This window comes from Lemur catta, chromosome 8 (genome assembly GCF_020740605.2).
Source record: "Lemur catta isolate mLemCat1 chromosome 8, mLemCat1.pri, whole genome shotgun sequence".
In the NCBI taxonomy this organism is placed as follows: domain Eukaryota; kingdom Metazoa; phylum Chordata; class Mammalia; order Primates; family Lemuridae; genus Lemur; species Lemur catta.
Window position 1 is genome coordinate 29,157,729 of NC_059135.1, and position 20,071 is coordinate 29,177,799.

Here is a 20,071-nt window from a genome sequence, read left to right on the forward strand (position 1 = left end):
TTCTGACAATTTTTCATCTTATTTATGATTACAAAATGGTTTTACGTGACTAAAATTGCACCTCAGGAATTCCATAAATGTATCAAACTTGGATTCATATGATGCCATATAAAGAATATTATAATAGCAGTTAAGATTTGCTATATAGCATTTAATGTTTTTATATACATATCAAACTCTGAAACTCAATTCTATTGTATAAACTCTTAAGCATGTAAGCTTAAACACAATCCACTGTCAATTCAGAACTCTGTAACCATGATAAAAATGTAAACATATAAATAAGTAAACTATTATCTAAAAGGCACACTGAGGCATTTGAACCACTGAATATGAAGACATTATTGGCATTTTAGTAATTAATCTATAACAAACTGATACAAATCTAGTATCAAGTTAAAAACTTCTGATGATAAACACCATTAGAAATTTTACATATTAACAGATTCAGTCTAAAACCTCACATGTTGTAAGTCTGCAGTGATTTAAAGACACTACATAAAAGAGTCACTATTCATACTATTAATGAGAGATTTATCTTGTTTGGGGTTAAAAAAAAAAAAAAAAGACAGCTAATTATTACAGACCTAACTATAAAACCTAAAACTAAAAACTTCTAGAACAAAGAACAAAATCTTTACAACCTTGGGTAATGAGTTCTCAGATATGACACCAAAAGCATAATCCATAAAAAAATTCATAAATTAGACTTAATCAAAATGAAGAATCTCTACTATTTGAAAGATATCATTAAAAAAATGAAAAGACAAGTCAAAATGGATGAAAAGATTTACAATTCACATAATTGATAAAGGACTCATATTCAGAAAATAAAAACTCTGTAAGGAAAGAAACAGCCCTATTTAAAAGGCGAGAAGGAGCAAAATATGTAAACAGACACTTCATCAAAGAAGACATACAGATGGCAAATATGCACGTGAAAAGATGTTCAACATCATTAGTCATTAGGAAAATGAAAATCAAACCACGAGAAACCGTTATACATGTATTAGAATGGCTAAAGTCTAAAAAAAAAAAAAAAACGACAGCTGACAAGGATGCAACCGGAAACTCATATATCACTGGTAGAAGTGCAAAATTATACAGCCACCTTGGAAACAACTTGGCGATTTCTTATAAAGTTAAACATTCACTTACAAAACAACCTGGCAATTCTACTCCCTAGGAATTTGCCCAAATGAAATAAAAACTTATGGCCGTGCAGGGTAGCTCACGCCTATAACCCCAGCACTCTGGGAGGCTGAGGCAGGAGGATTCCTTGAGCTCAGGAGTTCAAGACCAGCTTGAGCAAGACCAAAACCCCTTCTCTACTAAAAATAGAAAAATTAGCCAGGTGTCATGCTGTGTACCTGTAGCACCAGCTACTTGGGAGGCTGAGGCAAGAGGATCACTTTAGCCCAGGATTTTTTTGTTTGTTTGTTTGTTTTGTTTTGTTTTGTTTTGTTTTGTTTTTGAGACAGAGTCTCGCTTTGTTGCCGGGGCTAGAGTGAGTGCCGTGGCGTCAGCCTAGCTCACAGCAACCTCAAACTCCTGGGCTTAAGCGATCCTACTGCCTCAGCCTCCCGAGTAGCTGGGACTACAGGCATGCGCCACCATGCCCGGCTAATTTTTTTTTCTATATATACTTTTAGTTGTCCAGATAATTTATTTCTATTTTTAGTAGAGATGGGGTCTCGCTCAGGCTGGTCTCGAACTCCTGACCTCGAGCGATCCACCCGCCTCGGCCTCCCAGAGGGCTAGGATTACAGGCGTGAGCCACCGTGTCCGACCTGTTTGTTTTTTTGAGACAGTCTCGCTCTGTTGCCGGGGCTAGAGTGCCGTGGTGTCAGCCTAGCTCACAGCAACCTCAAACTCCTGTAGCCCAGGATTTTGAGGTTGCAGTGAGCTATAATGACACCACTGCATACTCTACCCAGAACAGAGCAAGACTCTGTCTCCAAAAAAAAAAAAAACTTACATTCTCAAAAAGCCTGTATGTGAATGTTTATGGCTGCTGTATTTATAATCATTCAGAACTAGAAACAATCTAAATGTCCTTCAGCTAGGAAAGGGATGAACAAATTGCGGTATATTCAAATAATAGAACACTACTCAGCAATAAAAAGGAATGAAATACTTAAACATTTGACAACACGGATAAATCTCAAATATATCTGGCCAAAAAACCAGATCCAAAAGGCTTCAAACCATATGTCTTCATTTATATGGTATTTTTACAAAGGTAAAACTTTACAGACAAAAGATACATCAAGGGCTTAATAGGAGCTGGGAGCGGAAGAGAAGGATTGACTACAAAGGGGTATGGAGGAAATCTGGAGATGATAGGACTGTTTTACATTTCAGTTGAGGTGGTGGTGGTGGTTACATGACTGTATACATTTGCCAGAACTCAGACATACACAGTGAAAAGGGTGACTTTTACCGTAAATAAATTGTACCTTAATAAAAAGTAAAGAAAGTACTTGGTGACTCAAAGACACTGTATAAATTATACTGTCATAAATTATTAATTAATAAGGCATTTACCTTGCTTTTTGATTTTAAAAAGCTATTAATTAATTATCCACATAACATTATTTAGTAAATACTATGAGCCAGGCATCTGTATTAAGTTAACATTTAATTATGAAAATGTAGACTCTCAGCCAACTTAAATAAACCTGAAATTCTTTAAAAGTCCATTGTCTATGATTTCCAACGCTGCTATGATAAGCAAAAGATTCTGGTAAAATAGACTTAGACTTTCAATTTGTTGTATTAAGTATTTCCTATAAAACATATCTTAGAATTCCCGTCATAGGCTTTTTTGTTAGTGACTTAACCTGTAACAAACAGTATTTCTAATGACAATCTCAAAACCATATAGAAGGTAGCTCCATAGTAAATTCACAAATCCCTAATAAATGAAATTCAAGAAATAAAACATGTGTATTAATATTTATGCTACCCTATTGGAAAAATGTATGAAAACTTTACCCTGACTTTCTCAGGAAATTCTAACCTTTGGTCACATGCCACTTTATGGTTAGTAGATTATTCTTCATTTTGTTTTAATACAAAGTACAATGAAACCAAACCAAAAAAAAAAAAAAAAATCATAAAGCCGGAGATGCAGGTAAGAAAAGCCAGACGACCAGATCTGCCTGCCAATGAATATCCCAATACTCACCTGTAGGGGGAGTGGAAGAAACAACAGGGGGAGTTGGAGAAGTGAAGCCGTCAGCAAGGGTCTGGGCACCCCCAGCAGCAGCGTCTGGGGCAGTGGAGGAAGGGACAGTAGCAGGAACAAGAGGGGCAGGGGCAGATGCAGAAGCAGCAGGAAGGGGAGGAGTGCCAGCAGAGCCAGCGGGGGCTGACGGGAAAAGAGGAGTAAGAGGCAGCATTAATGACGCAGTCACATTAGGGAGGTTAGAAAAGGCATTAGAATATTTAATGTTAGATATTCAGTGCTTAAACACTAACCAGAAGAATAGTTGAAAAAAAGGATGAAACTTGTGTGAAAGGATTATTAGGTATGCAGCAAATAATTCAAGATGCCCAAGGTAATGTATAGATTTTTTAATTCATTAAAAGCAAACATTCCTTTTTACCTGAAAGCAACACTCTGGAAAAAAAAAAAAGTGTTCCCTTTATATTGTTATTTTTAGCATAATATTCTATAAATAGTATACAAAACTGAATGCAAGACACTAAAAAACAACAGTATTGCATTTTGAATTATACAAATCAGAAAACAGACATTCCAGACAATATCTTATCAGGTAAAAAAGAATTTAAAAAAAAAACACAAATCTTTTTCATGATTTTTTTAAAAGGTATTATTTATTATTATAAGCAAATTAAATACATAATGTTCTATTTATGTCTTTCGTGTCATGCTTTTAAAACTAAATTTCAACTGTGTCCTCAGATCAAATAGGCATTTTGTTTCAGAGAAAAGAGGGTAGCATTTTCAGAGACTAAGTTCCAAGAGTCCACTAAAATTAACTGTCAAAACTACTTTTATATTTGCCCCGTCCTTTGTTACCAATATGATTCTCACACTGAGTCTCTACTATGTCCAAAGACATGCACTGTCATACCATTAGCTGGAATTAAATATGTAACTCATACCAAAGTGGTACTTGAAATCTCCAAGCAGCAATTGAGCCGTATCACCAAAGGCATAAAGAAAAGTGCAAAGGGAGTAAAAACTTACAAATCACTTGGTTAAAAATAACAAATGTATAAAGAAAGACTTTCCAACATTTATGGAGCCCTAAAGAAAAAAAATCCTGATTATGAAGAAAGCCCACCATAATTAAATCACAAATTAAAATCAAATTCAGGAAGGAAAAGGGAAGATGAAGCACCATTAATGTTTTACCTGGAAACACACTGGGAGGAGAAGGAGTAGGAACAGCAATAGGAACCCCCACACTCCCACTTCCACTGTTCTCCCGACTGCTGCTCCGACTACTTGGGTGGCTTCCTCCACTACTCCCACTGCTGCTAAAGAAATAAGAGCCACCAAAATATGAATATCCACATGTAATAAGATATCAGCACTTCCTAAAATTTTCTGAAGCCTTTCACTTCAAATATGAATTTCTTAATAAAGTTGGGGGTAAACTCGGTTCAACAGTTTGGTTTGACCACATTTTAACAGTATATATTAAAGAAACTGAGAAAGAAGAAAAAATTCTCCACAAATATGAGTAATAAATTTTGGGGCTCAGTACATTAAAATAACAAATATTACCTTCTTATATTCCAGTTTAATGCCTGTCTGAAGAAAACTTCTTTTACAATAAAAACATTTTCCTAAACAGATTATTTAATTTACAATCATATCTTGATATACTATTCCATATTAATGTTTTATTGTGTATAGTTTTTCATCTGTAAAGTTCCACCAAAAAACAACTTCAAATTTCCCACATTTGGTCCACAATTTTTTTTTTCAGGTCAACTAAACTATTAACCTTGCAGAGAAGTTTGCACTTCGAGATGTCTGTTCTTTTTCAACTTCCTGACTGCTCAAAGTTGCATCACAACATGAGGAGAGAGAGGTGGAATCAGATGAGGTTTGGGAGAGTAGAGTGAGGAAAAGAACTTAGTGCTTGGAAAATGAGAGAGATTTAGCTGAAGTTATCTGAACAGATTCTGGTACTATGACCATCACATTTTGCACTGAGGTAGAAAAAATACCTGTAAGTTCGATTTCTTTGATTCACAGAAGCTGTCCTCACAGGGCTCTGCTGCGAGGGAGCCATATTACGGGTTGGGCTAGGTACGTAATCATTTGGTACCACTGGAGGACGCACTGGCTCCAGTGTGCGATAGGGGGAGTGCCGCCTACAAAAAGAAGAGCGTATGTATTGTGTGATTAAAGCAAGTTTCGGCACGATAAATTCACAGAGTTGCCAGTAGTGAAATACAATTTGTAATCAGAGATAGGAAATGTGTTTTAACATAACCCAGCTACCAATTTTAGTCTTTCCTGAAGTTTCACTTCTCTACCATTAGGGTTTTGTTGAGTATTGTTATTTTTTTTAGTCTCCAACATCATTTCCCTGTGCTAATGCAATTTTGTTCATTTATTCTCAGAGAGCACAAAGGTTCTCCGCCATTTAAGCCAATGTCTCCCAGATCCCACTCTTTTCTTATAGTTTGAATTATTTTAGTATCATGTTCCCAAATGTACTGCATGAATGCACTAATTATCCTCCTCTCCCCTCTCTCCCTAACCAAAGATGTTCAAAGATAGGAACTAGATTTTGGATCTACAATCCCCACACTGATGATCAATACCAGCCATAGCAACTCATTTCCCTTCCTATATACTAAATACATAGAAATTAAAGTATAGCTGTACACAAAAATACACAATTTAATCTCATCTTCCATTCTCACAACCTCACTTTTCTCCCTCAACTTTCACCTTAATCTCTCTTCTCTTTACCCCTTCAGAGGTCAACATTCACAAGAGTGAGGGGAAAGACCACCACAGTCCTTCTAACCTTATTTACTTCGAACTGTAAAATACAAAACAGACTGGAATTTATCAATATATATTTCCCTCTCTTTCCCAAAACTTCCTTTCAAAGGAAGAGGATGAGAAGAATAAGAAAGGAAATATAATAGGGAACAGGATGCATACTGGAAAATATGTGATTATCAAATTAGCTCTCATCTCTAAGTTTCTAAATTATTTTTAACAATGATGAATACTCAAGTGACATGAAACTGACATCCTGTAGATAAGATTCTGGTTTTTAAAAGAATAAAAATTGGTCAAGATGTGAAAATTAAGAAGTTTTCTTTTCCTGATATAATTTGCTCAACTGACTTATGTATTTTTCAATAATTCACTTCCCAAAAGTCTCCCAGAGGTCCTTCGAATATTGTTCTCCTGGGCCACTCAAGTTGTGGCTCACTGATTTTGGATGAGATCACTCTGCAATGACCCCATTCACTCTACTACCTTTTAAAGTCTCCTTGTATAAATACACATAAACATTAAATAATTTAAAATAAATAAGGGGCATTGGATGGAAGAGCGGGTCAAAGGAAGAAAAAAGAATGTCAGGACTTTGAATTTAAAATACTAAAAAGTTCAGGCATCTCTGAAATTATAATGCACATATAAGAAATAAAATAGGAAACGTTAATTTTCCAGTATCTAAGTTGCAGACAATTTTTCCCAGACAATAAAAATGTTCTGTTTCATCCAAGGAAAAAACCCTTGATAACTGAGCACTATACAGTGAAGAAAAAGACATGAACAAGAGGCAGAGGAACAAAATGTGGTGACTAGGCAAAGACAGTGACAAAACCAGGCTGTGACCATCAACTGGCAGAGTGGTGCTTGGCAACTCTGGTTTCCAAGGATTCTGTATTATCAGTGCTAATACACAAGGAAAACAAATACTGGTATATGAGTATATGTTCAATTTTTGAGCGCAATAGAAAATTTCATTTTTCTAGAAACTAACTGGGTTATCTTGCTAACAATCTTGATTTAAACCTAACAAAAGCCATTAGGCACTATACATGAAAGAAAGGTAAATGTTCCACAGGAAAATAAAAACAAATAGTTCCTCTCAATCTCTCTACTCTCATCCTGCACCATTATATCCTACTATGTTATTGACATTCTACTCTGAAGTTTAAATCCTATTTGATCTACTAGATTCTTCTCTAATCTAAGCAAAATTAGAACTGTGGTAGAATTTTGTCTACCACAAATAAAGCCATCCTATTCCTGGTTAGAATTCATTTTTATTCTTTTGTCTCCCACTGTCCTAACTATAATTTCTCTTCCAACATAATCCTCCATTAAATCCCAACTCATCTTTGTCCTGTCCTGATCCACAGTGCTTAATTTAATTAGGTTTTGTTTTTTTGGGGTGTTTTGTTTTTTTGGTGAGGGGGCCAAAATTAAGATTGTCAATTAATAACTTTTTAGCATATATCATAAAGCCAATGGTTGTCCAAAGCAATTTGTCTTTGACTTATACATTTTTAAAATCCAATTTGTGGCACAGTGACCCTGAAAAGTTGACAGAGGACAAATATTACCCCCCTTTTACAGATGAAAAAACTTAATTGCTGAAAGGCTGACTATGCAGGACCACAGAGTAAACAGCAGAGCTGGACCAGAATTTTAGCCATATGGCTTCTGGGCTGTATTATGCCCACTTGATCATAAATCTCAATCACAATAAACCAAGTTTATACTATGATGCTTTAGAATAAAAAAGCCATGCTTTTGCACTGATTGACCATTTTTAAGAAAAGTCAAATCCAGAGCCCAATTCTGTAGGACCAAACTAAAGCTCAATATTCTCATAACAAATTTTACAGAATTTTATAATCTACACTGTCTTCTTGAGAAGGATAGTCTGAGTTCAACTGCAATACAAAAGTGTGTAAAAATTTTCTGAAAAAAAGGAATTAAAAATTAGATTGCCATTTATAATTGGGCTAAGATTTTTACCTCAAATTTAAAATTCATTAGAAAAATAATTTCTGAACAAAATATTTTTAAAGTATGAAGATGTATTTCCTAGGAAAAAGGAAATTTACATACATAAAAAATAATCCTAATAAGAAAATGTTCTCCGAATATTCAAAAACACTTTAAATACATGTTGTGTTTCATTTTTAAACACAACACTACATGAAATGGTTTCCAATTATTATTAATACTTAGTTATATACTCACCCAAGTGTCCCTTTCCCTGACATAGGGGGACTGGGGGGTTTCTGAGTTGGAGGTGTTGTACGCGGCAGCCCACCCATCTTCATATTCTGGGTACTCACCTAAAAAATTTTCAGGAAAACTCAACTCAACTTGTATGCAGACTGAAATAAAGTGGCACTGCTGGGAAATAATGCTATGCTATTTAACAAAGGAGGGGAAGGTTTAAATATAGGAAAAAAAATTAGAGGCCATGCATTTCATATGCAATTTCTACTCTACTAATTATTCTACAGTTGTACTCAAAGGACTCTTCCTAACATGAGATTTTCAAATGATTATAAACTTTTATGCAAAGACTTTATTTGCCATTAGGCCATCACACCAACAGATCACTGGTTAGACTATTTGATATTACATTCAATTGAAATTACATAAACTGTAAAAATTTTAGTTTTAATAAACAGTATCAGAAACAATGCCTCTAAGCAATTCTTTATTTTTTAGATAGCTTCCTTTAGACAGCAAGTATATCACAAACAAAATACATTTCTCAAATAAAAATATGCAACTATGCATATGATCCATTGTAACCAGAGAATATAAATTGTATGAGATATAGAGAAAAAATTTTTTTAATTGTGGACCAGGCTTACAATTCAGATTTTGTTAATGCTTTCTTATGAGGGAATTACCTACCTGAAACTGCTAGAAGTTCAAGTCATGTTCCTAAACATCTGAACCAGAAAGTTAGGGCTCAGGTATCCCATTCAACTGTGAGCAGCACAAGGGCCACAGGCAATGTCCTAGTTCCAACGGGAATTGGACCCATTCAGGCCCAAACTGAAGGTTAATTCAGGCATGAGAAAGATGTGACATAGTCCTAAGTCAGAGCTGAAGCATGACTCCACTCACTCTTCTATCCCTAACTGAAAATGCCAGTGTAGGAAAGATGGATAATCTGGGAATAATGGACATAACCAAAGCAGTATGTCAGCACTTATACAGAAAGCTTTAGAAATTTGGATAACATAAGGAGCTAACGGAAGTCAATCACAAATACAGTTCAAATGCAATCTCAAGTTGTCTGAGACTACAAATGGATTTGAGTTAATGTTTACCATATAGGTTCATATCTGACCCTATTTCAAGCCCCTAATATTCTGAACTGCCATCTTCAAAACAGAGGTCAAAAAAGGATCTCAATTTTTCAAAAAAATGTCTAGAGCATTCAAATTATATTTGCAAAATGAAACTGCAAGACATTATATTACTGATTTCAGAATACAGTTGTAATTGTAATTTCAAAATATAAATTTTAAGAAAGCAAATCATAATTATACACAGAGTACTGAGGTTATCTAAACTAACTCTGGCTTAGGTGGAATTTTTAAAAATCCTAAAATACTTATCTGAATAGGGAAGAAATAATATATCAAGAAACAAATTATTCAAATGAATAGCCCAGTGAACAAGTTGTGTGTGATGTTAAAACAATCTTTAATGACAAATGATACCTTTGAAATGTCAATAATTTTAAAGTGAAGCATTTATCTGTAATCCTTTTGTTGTTTCTTTTAAACAATAAATACAAAACAGATTATCAAGTAAGAATAAAGATTAACTTATCCTTGCTCTCCCCCTCATTAATAAGCAGAGGGTATACTAATTATATCTTAAAATGAATATGCCAAAAAAAGTTTTTTTTTAAAAATCAATCCACATTTGGGGAAAATTTTAGAGTAACATGACAAATAACCAACAGCTTTTAAAACTGTAAATCTTAATTTACCAGAAGATTTTTAAAGCGATAACCAAAGTCCTTTAAGCTCAACCTTAAACAAAATAAAACCCAAAGTTACTTTAAGTGATGAGGGAGCAGTGACTCAAACACTGAAACTGTATCATTTTGCCAGAAACAGGAAGGAAAATGAACAGGAATGGAAAAAGAATAAAAGGAGAATTTTATTCTATACATGGAACAGCTAAAATATTTGAAAACACCTTTCCAACTTTGATTTGTTTTAGGTTTTGGTATATAAAATGTTTTTGTTTAAATTGCAGTATCTTCCACAAGTCTTTGAATCTACTCAAAAAAAATAGTATAAAATAATCTATAAATTAAAATCTGGTGGGCATTTCTATAAATAAAACTCGGTACATTTTATGATCTGTAGAATCATCAAGTGATTGTATTTGTTTGGAAAATGAGGTTGGATCACTAACTTAAACACTTTAAGAAACCAGAGTCCTTGTAGAATGTCCAATCTAATTTTATACTTCACTGCTACTGCACTACCTTTCTATTAAGCTAAAAGAGTTTTTCAGTATTTCTTCAAGGTAGTTTTCCTCTGTGAGAAAATGTTTCTATGCTAAGTAAAACAATGAATATGCTATGCAGAATATAAATACTGCCATTTAATTTAAGGAAAAGGAAGGACAGGAATAAATGCCAAACAAAACTTTTGGGTTTTGTACACAGAGTACTAACCACTATACCATCACGGCCTAAACTTTTTTACAATAGGTAAAACCTATATTAAAGTTAAATTATGTTTCAAACCTAATTTGGTAAAAATACATTTACTGGAAAGCCATATTGATCCTAAAAACTATTTTTTGAGGGAAATTTTTAAAAGAAAACGTTTCCCAAAAAGTAGCAAAACACGTGATTAAACTGTGTGTTCATGGAGGGGAACTCAATTAGTGTGCTCCTGTGTACATTGGTACACACACCATAAATTCAGGACAAAGAAAACAAAGCAACACTGCAGCCAGCAACACTGCAGCCACTTTATAATAGCAATGCCACTTGAAATATTTTTAAAAGTTACAAACATAGCAGAACTATCATCTGGCACATAAACACACAGTTAATAGTCGTGCATCCTGAACAGGAGTGCTCATTATACTTTCCAAAGTTTTATTTGGAAATTGGAATGAAACTTCAAGAAACAGGACGAAAAGTCCCTTTTTTCCCCCCTACCAGAAAAAAATCTGCAAAACAGAAGAAATATTTCATTTTGGTGATGAAGCTCACTTTCCCATTGGCCTATGATGAAGGAATGCAGATAATACTAGAGGTAGGAGCAGTTTCTTTATGACCAAAGAGTAGTCTGGGTTCCCAGGCTTTGGAAATCTGTAAAACTGGTACCATCCATCGGGGCAATTATTAAGCCTTAATATTTTTTTCTACAGTGCTCCTACCTCTCATGCACTATTATTTTTCGTACATTCAATACCTCCTTGAATACTAATATATAACATAATGTTCATTACTAAACTCAGTGCTTTCTAGCATCCTCTGAACTATAGCATTATTTCTAAAGTTGGCCAGCCAAGTATCTCTAGTTCACAGAAGATACTACCTCTGCTATGAAATATTCCACTGACAGATGACCTGGTACAACAGAACAGTGGCAGATGCATTCTAAAATGATATGTGTGGTATATTCCTCATTTCTCAACCACCTACCAGACTACTAGGTACAAGAGCAAAGGCATATGGAAAAAAAGGGGGAGTGTGGGAGACACAATGGTCTATAAAAGGATTTCTCTGCTTTTAAGGTATTTTAGAATAAATAAGACTCACGTATTTAAAACAAAAAGGAATGTCTATGGATTCTGTAGATATCAACAAAAAGGAATTATCAATATGTGAAGAAATTATTTAAAAAGGTTTCACAGAGAAAAACCTGTGCCAGATTAAGTTAAAAAAGAACAGGATTTAAATATACAAAGAGGAGGGGGTGTAGTCTGTGTCCGTACGTGAAATATTTAGGATGGGGAAAAAGCTGTGGTCAAGCATCTTGGGTCCTTCACTCTCTGTACATTTGGTCTCCATTACAGTCCCACCCAGTACATGATTCTTTGGCTTTCTAGAGACCTCTATCCCTCTCCTCAGAGGATATATATTCCTACTTCAATATCTAAGGGCTACCAGGAAAAGGACCAAAAACATCCTCTGAGGAAAATCAACACCGGGAACTAAAGTATAAATTCAAGACAGAGGAAATATTCTTAGTAAGAAGGTTAAAAGACAAAAACCTAAGGAGTCAAGAGTCCTATAATGCAATACAGAGATAGAGAAATACAAGATTAGGAGTAAGGGGGGAATAAAACAGGTAAAGAAAGTAGAAGAAAATAAGAAGAATAAAGATGCACAAATTTCTGCTTGATTTTGAAAACAGTTTCTAACAACTGGCTTTTGTCAAAAACAGAGTTGACAGTTCAAGATTGGACTGACAGGCAAAAACAGATGGGTTACCCAAGGGCGGCTGTAATTATAGAGTTTTTCTTCCAAATGCTGTGTCAAATAAATTTTTAAGAGTGAACCCTCAACTATACCTAAAAGCTAGAGATGTGAGGGAAATTTTATCAAATTTCTGCAGGGAATGACAAACATGTCCTAAAGACAGTAATTAGTGAAAACATCAGCCCATTTACGTGGGGCTACATTATGGATCTTCAAGATCTTCAGCAAAAAAAAAAAAAAAAAAAAAAATTTTCTTTAAGAGACAGAGTCTTGCTCTGTCGCCTGGTCTAGAGTGCAGTGGTCCAATCATGGCTCACTGTAACCTCAAACTCCTGGGCTCAAGCAATCCTCCTCAACCTCCCAAGTTGCTGGGACCACAGGTATGTGCCACCACGCTCAGCTAATTTTTTTAAATTGTTTTACAGAGACAAAGTCTCACTATACCCAGGCTGGTCTTGAACCCTCGACCTCAAGTGATCTTCCTGCCTCAGCCTCCCTAAGCTCTGGGATTACAGGCATGAGCCACTGCATCCAGCCCAGCAAAATTTCTAAACATGTTATATTCTTAATTTGTTAGTTGTAAAACTCTTCACCACTGCTTATTAGTTATTCAGAATCTGCTTGGGCAATGTTCAGCTGAAATAATACTGTATCAATAATCTTTACTATTTTTGATAAACTAATATGCTTCTTTAAAAACTACTTAAGCTTAGCTTCACTAGTGACAATTTTACTGCTTTCAACAGAAAAATCCATTATAAGTATTAATACATCATATCGACCTCAGTAACAGGGTCTTAAAAGTCTTTTTATTGTTAAAAAGCAGGGAAAGGGAACCCCAGTTCAAGGTACATTCTACTTTTATATGGCCTCAGGTACATATTAAAACACCTCCAATATGGCATTCTATCCACTGGCCTTTTTATGCCCTTTGTTGTAAAAACATCACACTGTTTCAAAAGTCTTATGAATTAAAATCCATAACTTGACTGAAGAAAAAACTTAACCCAAATTTCAGATAACAAGAACCATTAACCGTCAAATATGTTGTAAAAAATATTAAAAATTCAACTTTTTTGGAGATTGGGTCTTGCTCTGTTGCCTGAGCTAGAGTACACTGGCATCATCATAGCTCACTGCAACCTGAAACTCCTGGGCTCAAGTGATCTTCCAGCCTCAGCCTCTGGAGTAGCTGGAACTACAGGAGTATGCTACCACACTTGGCTAATATTTTTAAAAATTTTTGTGGAGATGGGATCTCAATATGTGTTGCTCAGGCTAGTCTAGAATTCCTAGCCTCAAGCAATCCTCCTGCCACAGCCTCCCAAAGTGCTGAGATTACAGGCGTTAACCACACCTGGCCTAAAAATTCAACTTTTAAAACACATGTTTTACTTACCAAGACTCAAGGTTTGGAGTCAACCATCCAATCAGTAACACATGGAGTACATTTGCCTGGACTCTTCTAGTCAGATCTATCTACTACGATCAAACAGAACTTCTGTGGCCATGGTTAGTAGTACTTAATGATTCAGAACTCAGTCATCTTGTCTTCTTACCATTTACTACACTGAAGACATGGCAAACAACAGGGTGTTCGGTGGAAAAAATACAAATTTATTTATTTATTTATTTTATTTATTTATTTTTTTTGAGACAGAGTCTCACTTTGTTGCCCAGGCTAGAGTGAGTGCCGTGGCATCAGCCTAGCTCACAGCAACCTCAGATTCCTTGGTTTAAGCGATCCTACTGCCTCAGCCTCCTGAGTAGCTGGGACTACAGGCATGCGCCACTATGCCCGGCTAATTTTTTCTATATATATTTTTAGTTGTCCATATAATTTCTTTCTATTTTTAGTAGAGACGGGGTCTCGCTCTTGCTCAGGCTGGTCTCGAATTCCTGACCTCAAGCGATCCACCCGCCTTGGCCTCCCAGAGTGCTAGGATTACAGGCGTGAGCCACGACGCCCGGCCAAAAATACAAATTTAAAAAGAAATTATAAAGTTTGGCTAAGAAAAAAAGAACAAAGAGGAAATGCATGCTGTTTGGTGAAAATAATTGTAGTAACCTATTTAACAGGCTTCTTGAATATAGTTGAATTTCTTTCACCATTAATCCTCCAAAATATTAAAATGTTACTGAAATGAATCACAACAGGAAATATTATCTCTAATTCTTAACTTGTATTTTGTTAAACACTACCATGAGCTTTTGATGTTTTGCATATAATATTCACTTTTTTAAACTCAAAGTTTATACTGAAGTATATATTTTATATAGCTAAGTTGAAGAAAACATTTTTGCAAAAAATATGTGATACTGCAACTTAAAAAAATCCACATCACTGAATATTTTCTGCTTCTCAATTTCTTTATATTGATTAAGTCAAAAGATAATGACATCCTGTCCTAAGGTGTATGATAAAGCGTACCATTTATAGAATAAAAAGGCTATTACACAGGGGGAGGGTTAAATAAAGCACATTAGTTGGCCCTCCAATTCAAAATAAAATTTCTACATTTACAAAAATCCAGCTAATTATATTTCATAACATTTTATGATAGGGTAGCTTACATTTCAGTTTCACAAAATATGTTAACACTGCAAAATAACCATTCATTCAACAAACATTTACTAAGCACTTAATGTGTTAGGCACTGTTCTAGGCACAAAAGATATAGTGAACAAAATAGACAAGAATATCTGCCCGCAAGGAACATGAAGACACATCACAAAGTTGCATGACAAAAATAAAATAAAATAAAGGGATTATTCATTGCTTTTAGAAGGCCAAGTGCCAAATATCTCTTTACTCCCCGTATGTAATATTCTACATAAGGACAAAGAATGGAAATCAAGCCCTGGAATCTCTTACCTTAAATCTAAGCAACCACTTAATGCATAAATGGAGCAAATAAAAGAGGTAAGGAAAAAAAAGCATTGAAAGGTTAGTTGAAACTTCAAGATGTGAAGAGAAAGGAATAAAACAAAAAACAAGTTAAGCATTCAGCATTAACAAAATAATGTTTCAGTAGATCATAGAAAGAGTGGTTAAAGCAGAATGTGTCATGAACAGGGAGTTTCTTTGATGAAATTATTTAAGATACTGTTTTATTTAAAGATTTAATTTTATTAAACATTTCTTCAAATTAGGGACCCTCAAACACTAAAAGTCCAAACAGTGAAAGGACTACATACAGAGGCCTAAAAGAATAACATTTTACTTTGAGGATTAAAAAAGAATGGGAAGAAAAATCATCTTCTAATTACGTAAGTGGGCAAACACAAATGTGAAGTTTTATCACTTAGAGTGTCTTTGGCATTAGATTCTGGCAATATGTTAAAATATTCTATTAGCAGTTGTTAGCCTTGAATAAATTTTCCCAAGTTAGAATAAATTTCAGTTATGAACCATCCAGTTACACAGCCTATTTTAATATGCTCTAATGAGAAATCTAAATGCACGTGGGTATCAATTATAAAATTAAATACCAAATTCTAGATAATAGTGCTTATATTAAAACTCAGAGGAGAAAAAGATTTTAAAAATAAATTTATACCATATATTTTCTTTTTACCTAGATCTACATTAAATTTATATTTAACTGATTTCCGGCCATAATACACGGTGTCCCAAAAGTTTCCATACATAGAGAAAATGGGAAATCGTAGCTAAATGTACCTTTATTTACAAAATATTCATTATAACATTTTACAAAACATTTCCTTTGTTTGGAGACTTTTGGGACACCCTGTAGTTTGGGTTTGTTTTTTATTTAAATATGCTTATATTAGAAAAACTGGAAAAAAAAAAAGCAAAAATGAACTGTACAGTTTCACATAGGCATACATGTATATTTATTTAAAGTCACATTTGATAATTCATTGTCTTCTAAATCACTGATCAGATGCAGATTTTAAATAACTTTGCACTTACCTAAAGCTCTGAATAGTTTAAGTACAAACACCGATTTAAATGAAATTTACATGTTCCTTAGTTTTTTGGGGTTTTTATTTTTCCACTCCTCACCCTTACCTGTTCCTTAGTTTTGATTATGGTACTTTTTTTTTTTGAGATGGAGTCTCGTTCTCGGTTTTTTGGGGGGATTTGGGGGGAGGGTAGACTCTTGCTTTGTCACCCAGGCTCAAGTGCAGCAGCACCACCATAGCTCAAACTCAACTCCTGGGCTCAAGCAATCCTCCTGCCTCAACCTCCAGAGCAGCTGGGACTACAGGCACATGCCACAATGCCCAGCTGATTTTTCTATTTTTAGTAGAGATAAGGTCTTGCTCTTGCTCAGGTTGGTCTCAAATTCCTAACCTCAAGTGATCCTCCTGTCACTGGCCTCCCAGAATGATAGGATTACAGGCATGAGCCACCACACCCAGCCTGATTATGGTACTTTGTATCAAACTAGGCACTCAAATATGTCTTAAAAGATAATCAAAATATATGATGGCTAAATACTCAAAAGCAGTGGAAATATTCATTCACACATTACTTTTACCTACACTATTCCCATCCAAAATGTTGAGACAAAACTATTTTAGAAAAATTCAAAGTATGTTTATCAATATATGTTGTTTTTGAAAACTAATGCCAAAAGTCTGCTACATTTATGATAAAGTGAACATTTTAATAACATGGTGAATGATTTATTTTAATATGACTGTATTAAATCATTAAAATTAGATTACACCACACTTACTTAATCTATATGAGGTATTATCTTAAGTGATTAAGCAAATACAATTCATTCAAAGATGGTTCTTTAAAACTTGAGGACATAGCACTAAGAAAAAGGAAGAAGGGGATAAACAGTTACAGTTGCAAGGAATCTTCACAACCACAACTGGGCCAAGACTTGATCCTCTAGGAAGGAAAGACAAAAGCTTAATTTTCTAAAAAGTTAGTTCTATTACGCACTACTGTTTAAAAATCTTGATAAAAATTACACCTACCTTTACTCCATGTCCAATATCATCTAGAATTGTATAGTCAATAGGTTTTCTAATATAACGAACTGGTCGTTCAAGGTTGGCGGGAGCAATAATCTTATGTGTCCTTGAAGTGTTTTTATTGGTAGTCAAAATACCAATTTCTCTTCTTGCAACTTTCTCTTTATGAATGTCAACTGTCTGCAAAATATGACATAAAAACACAACACAAAAATGTGAATCTCTGATATCCAGAAAGATCAAAATATAAATGCTCAGAGATCTAATATTGCTATTCATATTCTCAACCATGTTTGCTACACTTTCTCCTTTTAGAACTACTGACTTTCTCCATTTTTAAGCTAACAAAAGGTTGGCAAACCTTGGCTCACAGGCCGAATCTGGCCCACCACCTGATTTTTACAGCTCACAAGCTAAGAGTGGTGTTTATGGTTTTTAATGGTTGGAAAAAAAAAACCCAAAGAAAAAGAATGCTGTGACACATGAAAATTATATGAAATTCATTTTTGTTTCCATAAGTAATGTTTTATTGAAAAACAGCCACGCTGCTCACTTGCTTACTTGTCTATTGCTACTTTTACAATAGAATGGCAGAGATGAGTAGCTGCAACAGAGATGTTATGGTCCACAAAGCCTAGTATATTTATTAGGTGACCTCTTTACAACAAGTTTGCCAACCCCTAGGTTAAGCATGCTAATTTTTCTCTTTCCATTAAGATTTAGCCTAATATGATGATTAAGAAAGCCCTAATGATTAATCTGGCTACATTTAAAAATAACCTATTAGTACAATTTCTATTAGTGTTTAAACATCTTTTTATAAAAAAATAAAGAGGGCCAAAATATAACTATAATGTTAAAAATGAGGGTCATTTTTGACAAAAAAACTTAAGTTTGCTTGGGCAAATTTGCTTATATTTTATCATGACACAATGCTTGTAAACTATTTCATTCATTTATATTTACTAAATGCACATATAGGACATAATTTAGTACAGAATGACAATGTTTTCTAACTGCCAAGAGAAGGTGAATTTCTTCACATACACAGCAGTATTTTTAAACTGCAAGTTAAAATTTAGTGGTATGTGAGCAGCAATTATTTCAAATACGGTATTGTTTCTTGAAATATCTGTTGTGTGCCTAAGTATACACATTAATTATGTACTGAATACAATGTAACATATTTTTTTCCTGTGGGTTACAGTCAAAAGAGTTTGGTAAACACTTCACTAAAATTATTCATATCTCTTACTACCATTCCTGGCTCAACTAGCAATTAATAGACATACATTTTTGCTAACTCCTCCCCAGTCCTACTTCAAATTTCCATTTCTAAAAGAAAAATCTGATAATAACAATGAAAAGAAAAGATGATAACCAATCATAACATTATTAAATACCACCGTAAGAAATTTGAAAGCTGATCATTTATCCTTCTAGATTGCCTAAAATACGAGGTAAACTTGAAACAAATTCCAACTGCCTTATTTCTCTACAACCAACAGATCTTAAAAACAGGATCTATATGTTCCAGAGCTAATAAATATGTAAATGAAGCATCAAATTAAAAACTAACCATTATAGTAAAATTATTGTTTTAAGCATTTAAGAAAAAATTGTCTGTGAACTTTTTCTGTGCAGGTTAGGTAAATTATGAGAACTGCTTTCTTTTTCAATTGCTTGGGGGAGCTTTAACAGAAAAGAGAAGTTTGCAGTATTAGTGATGATATTGAAATTTATTTAATTTTTAACTCTAGAGAAATGGAAATTAATCACATTTTGAATAAAGTTTAATGAGTCACCCTGAATCATTAAAAAGATGGAAAATTATTTCATACTTCAAGTATGCTTCAAAATTAAAAAAACAAAATATGGCAATTTTTTTTATATAACTGGTCTTTGTTAGACCAATAAAAAGGCTTATCAGCAAATATAACCCTCTTAAGACATTGTTTTTTTTCTCCTCGGTTTTTAGAAATGTACTTAACTTATTCAGAAATGAAACCAGAAGAACGCAAACCTGACCAACCATAACAGAATCCCAACCTTATAGCAAACTGGAATTTCAATTTCAAATGTTCATGCTAGAAAAATTAATAAATCCTTGGAGAATGAAAAGTGAGAAGCAACTTTGCAATTATTTGCACTAATATATAGTAATATTTTTATAACAGGCACATATTTTAAGATTGTTTTAAAATGTAACTTTTTCTAAAAAAGCATTAAAATATAAATTAGAAATCTGTTCATCATACAGAGGTGTGAACTGGTCTAGAGATTGGGGGCATTCACATATTACCTGTATGTTCTCTTCATATGCACATAAATATATACACAGCCCGAACCTATAGACCATTACAACAGTAGAGATAAAAGGAAGATCAACACAGAAAAGAAAGAGATAACAGGACTATAAGCCTAAACAAGGGATAGTTGTTAGAGCAGAAACTTTAGCTCTAAGCTTCCTGGGAGAGAGGGCAAAATAGAAACATATAAGGAAAAAAAAATCATGTTCTTTGTAGCATCTTATATCAAATTTCAATAAAAACTGAAGGTATATTTTTAAAACATAATTCTTGAAAATGTACATCTATGGAAAGTCAAAATAATTTAGTTTGGCTATATAGTGCTTCTAGCAGTCTACTCTA

General features: G+C 34.1%; 1 protein-coding gene across 7 annotated transcripts in view; it reads right to left on the reverse strand.

The window, feature by feature from the left end:
- The window catches only part of ABI2 (abl interactor 2), an 81,610-nt gene that overhangs the window by 23,894 nt on the left and 37,645 nt on the right, over positions 1 to 20,071 (reverse strand). For 3 of the 7 annotated variants that reach the window (XM_045559680.1, XM_045559684.1, XM_045559683.1), the window contains exons 3-6: positions 17,424 to 17,600; positions 8,231 to 8,328; positions 5,212 to 5,358; positions 4,388 to 4,512 (exon numbers count right to left, since the gene is read on the reverse strand). In XM_045559680.1, the coding sequence (XP_045415636.1) occupies positions 4,388 to 4,512; positions 5,212 to 5,358; positions 8,231 to 8,328; positions 17,424 to 17,600 (547 nt within the window). Of the gene's footprint in view, positions 1 to 3,190; positions 3,374 to 4,387; positions 4,513 to 5,211; positions 5,359 to 8,230; positions 8,329 to 17,423; positions 17,601 to 20,071 lie in introns of all 7 variants that reach the window. The other 4 variants (XM_045559687.1, XM_045559686.1, XM_045559685.1 and 1 more) reach the window with 2 other exon arrangements.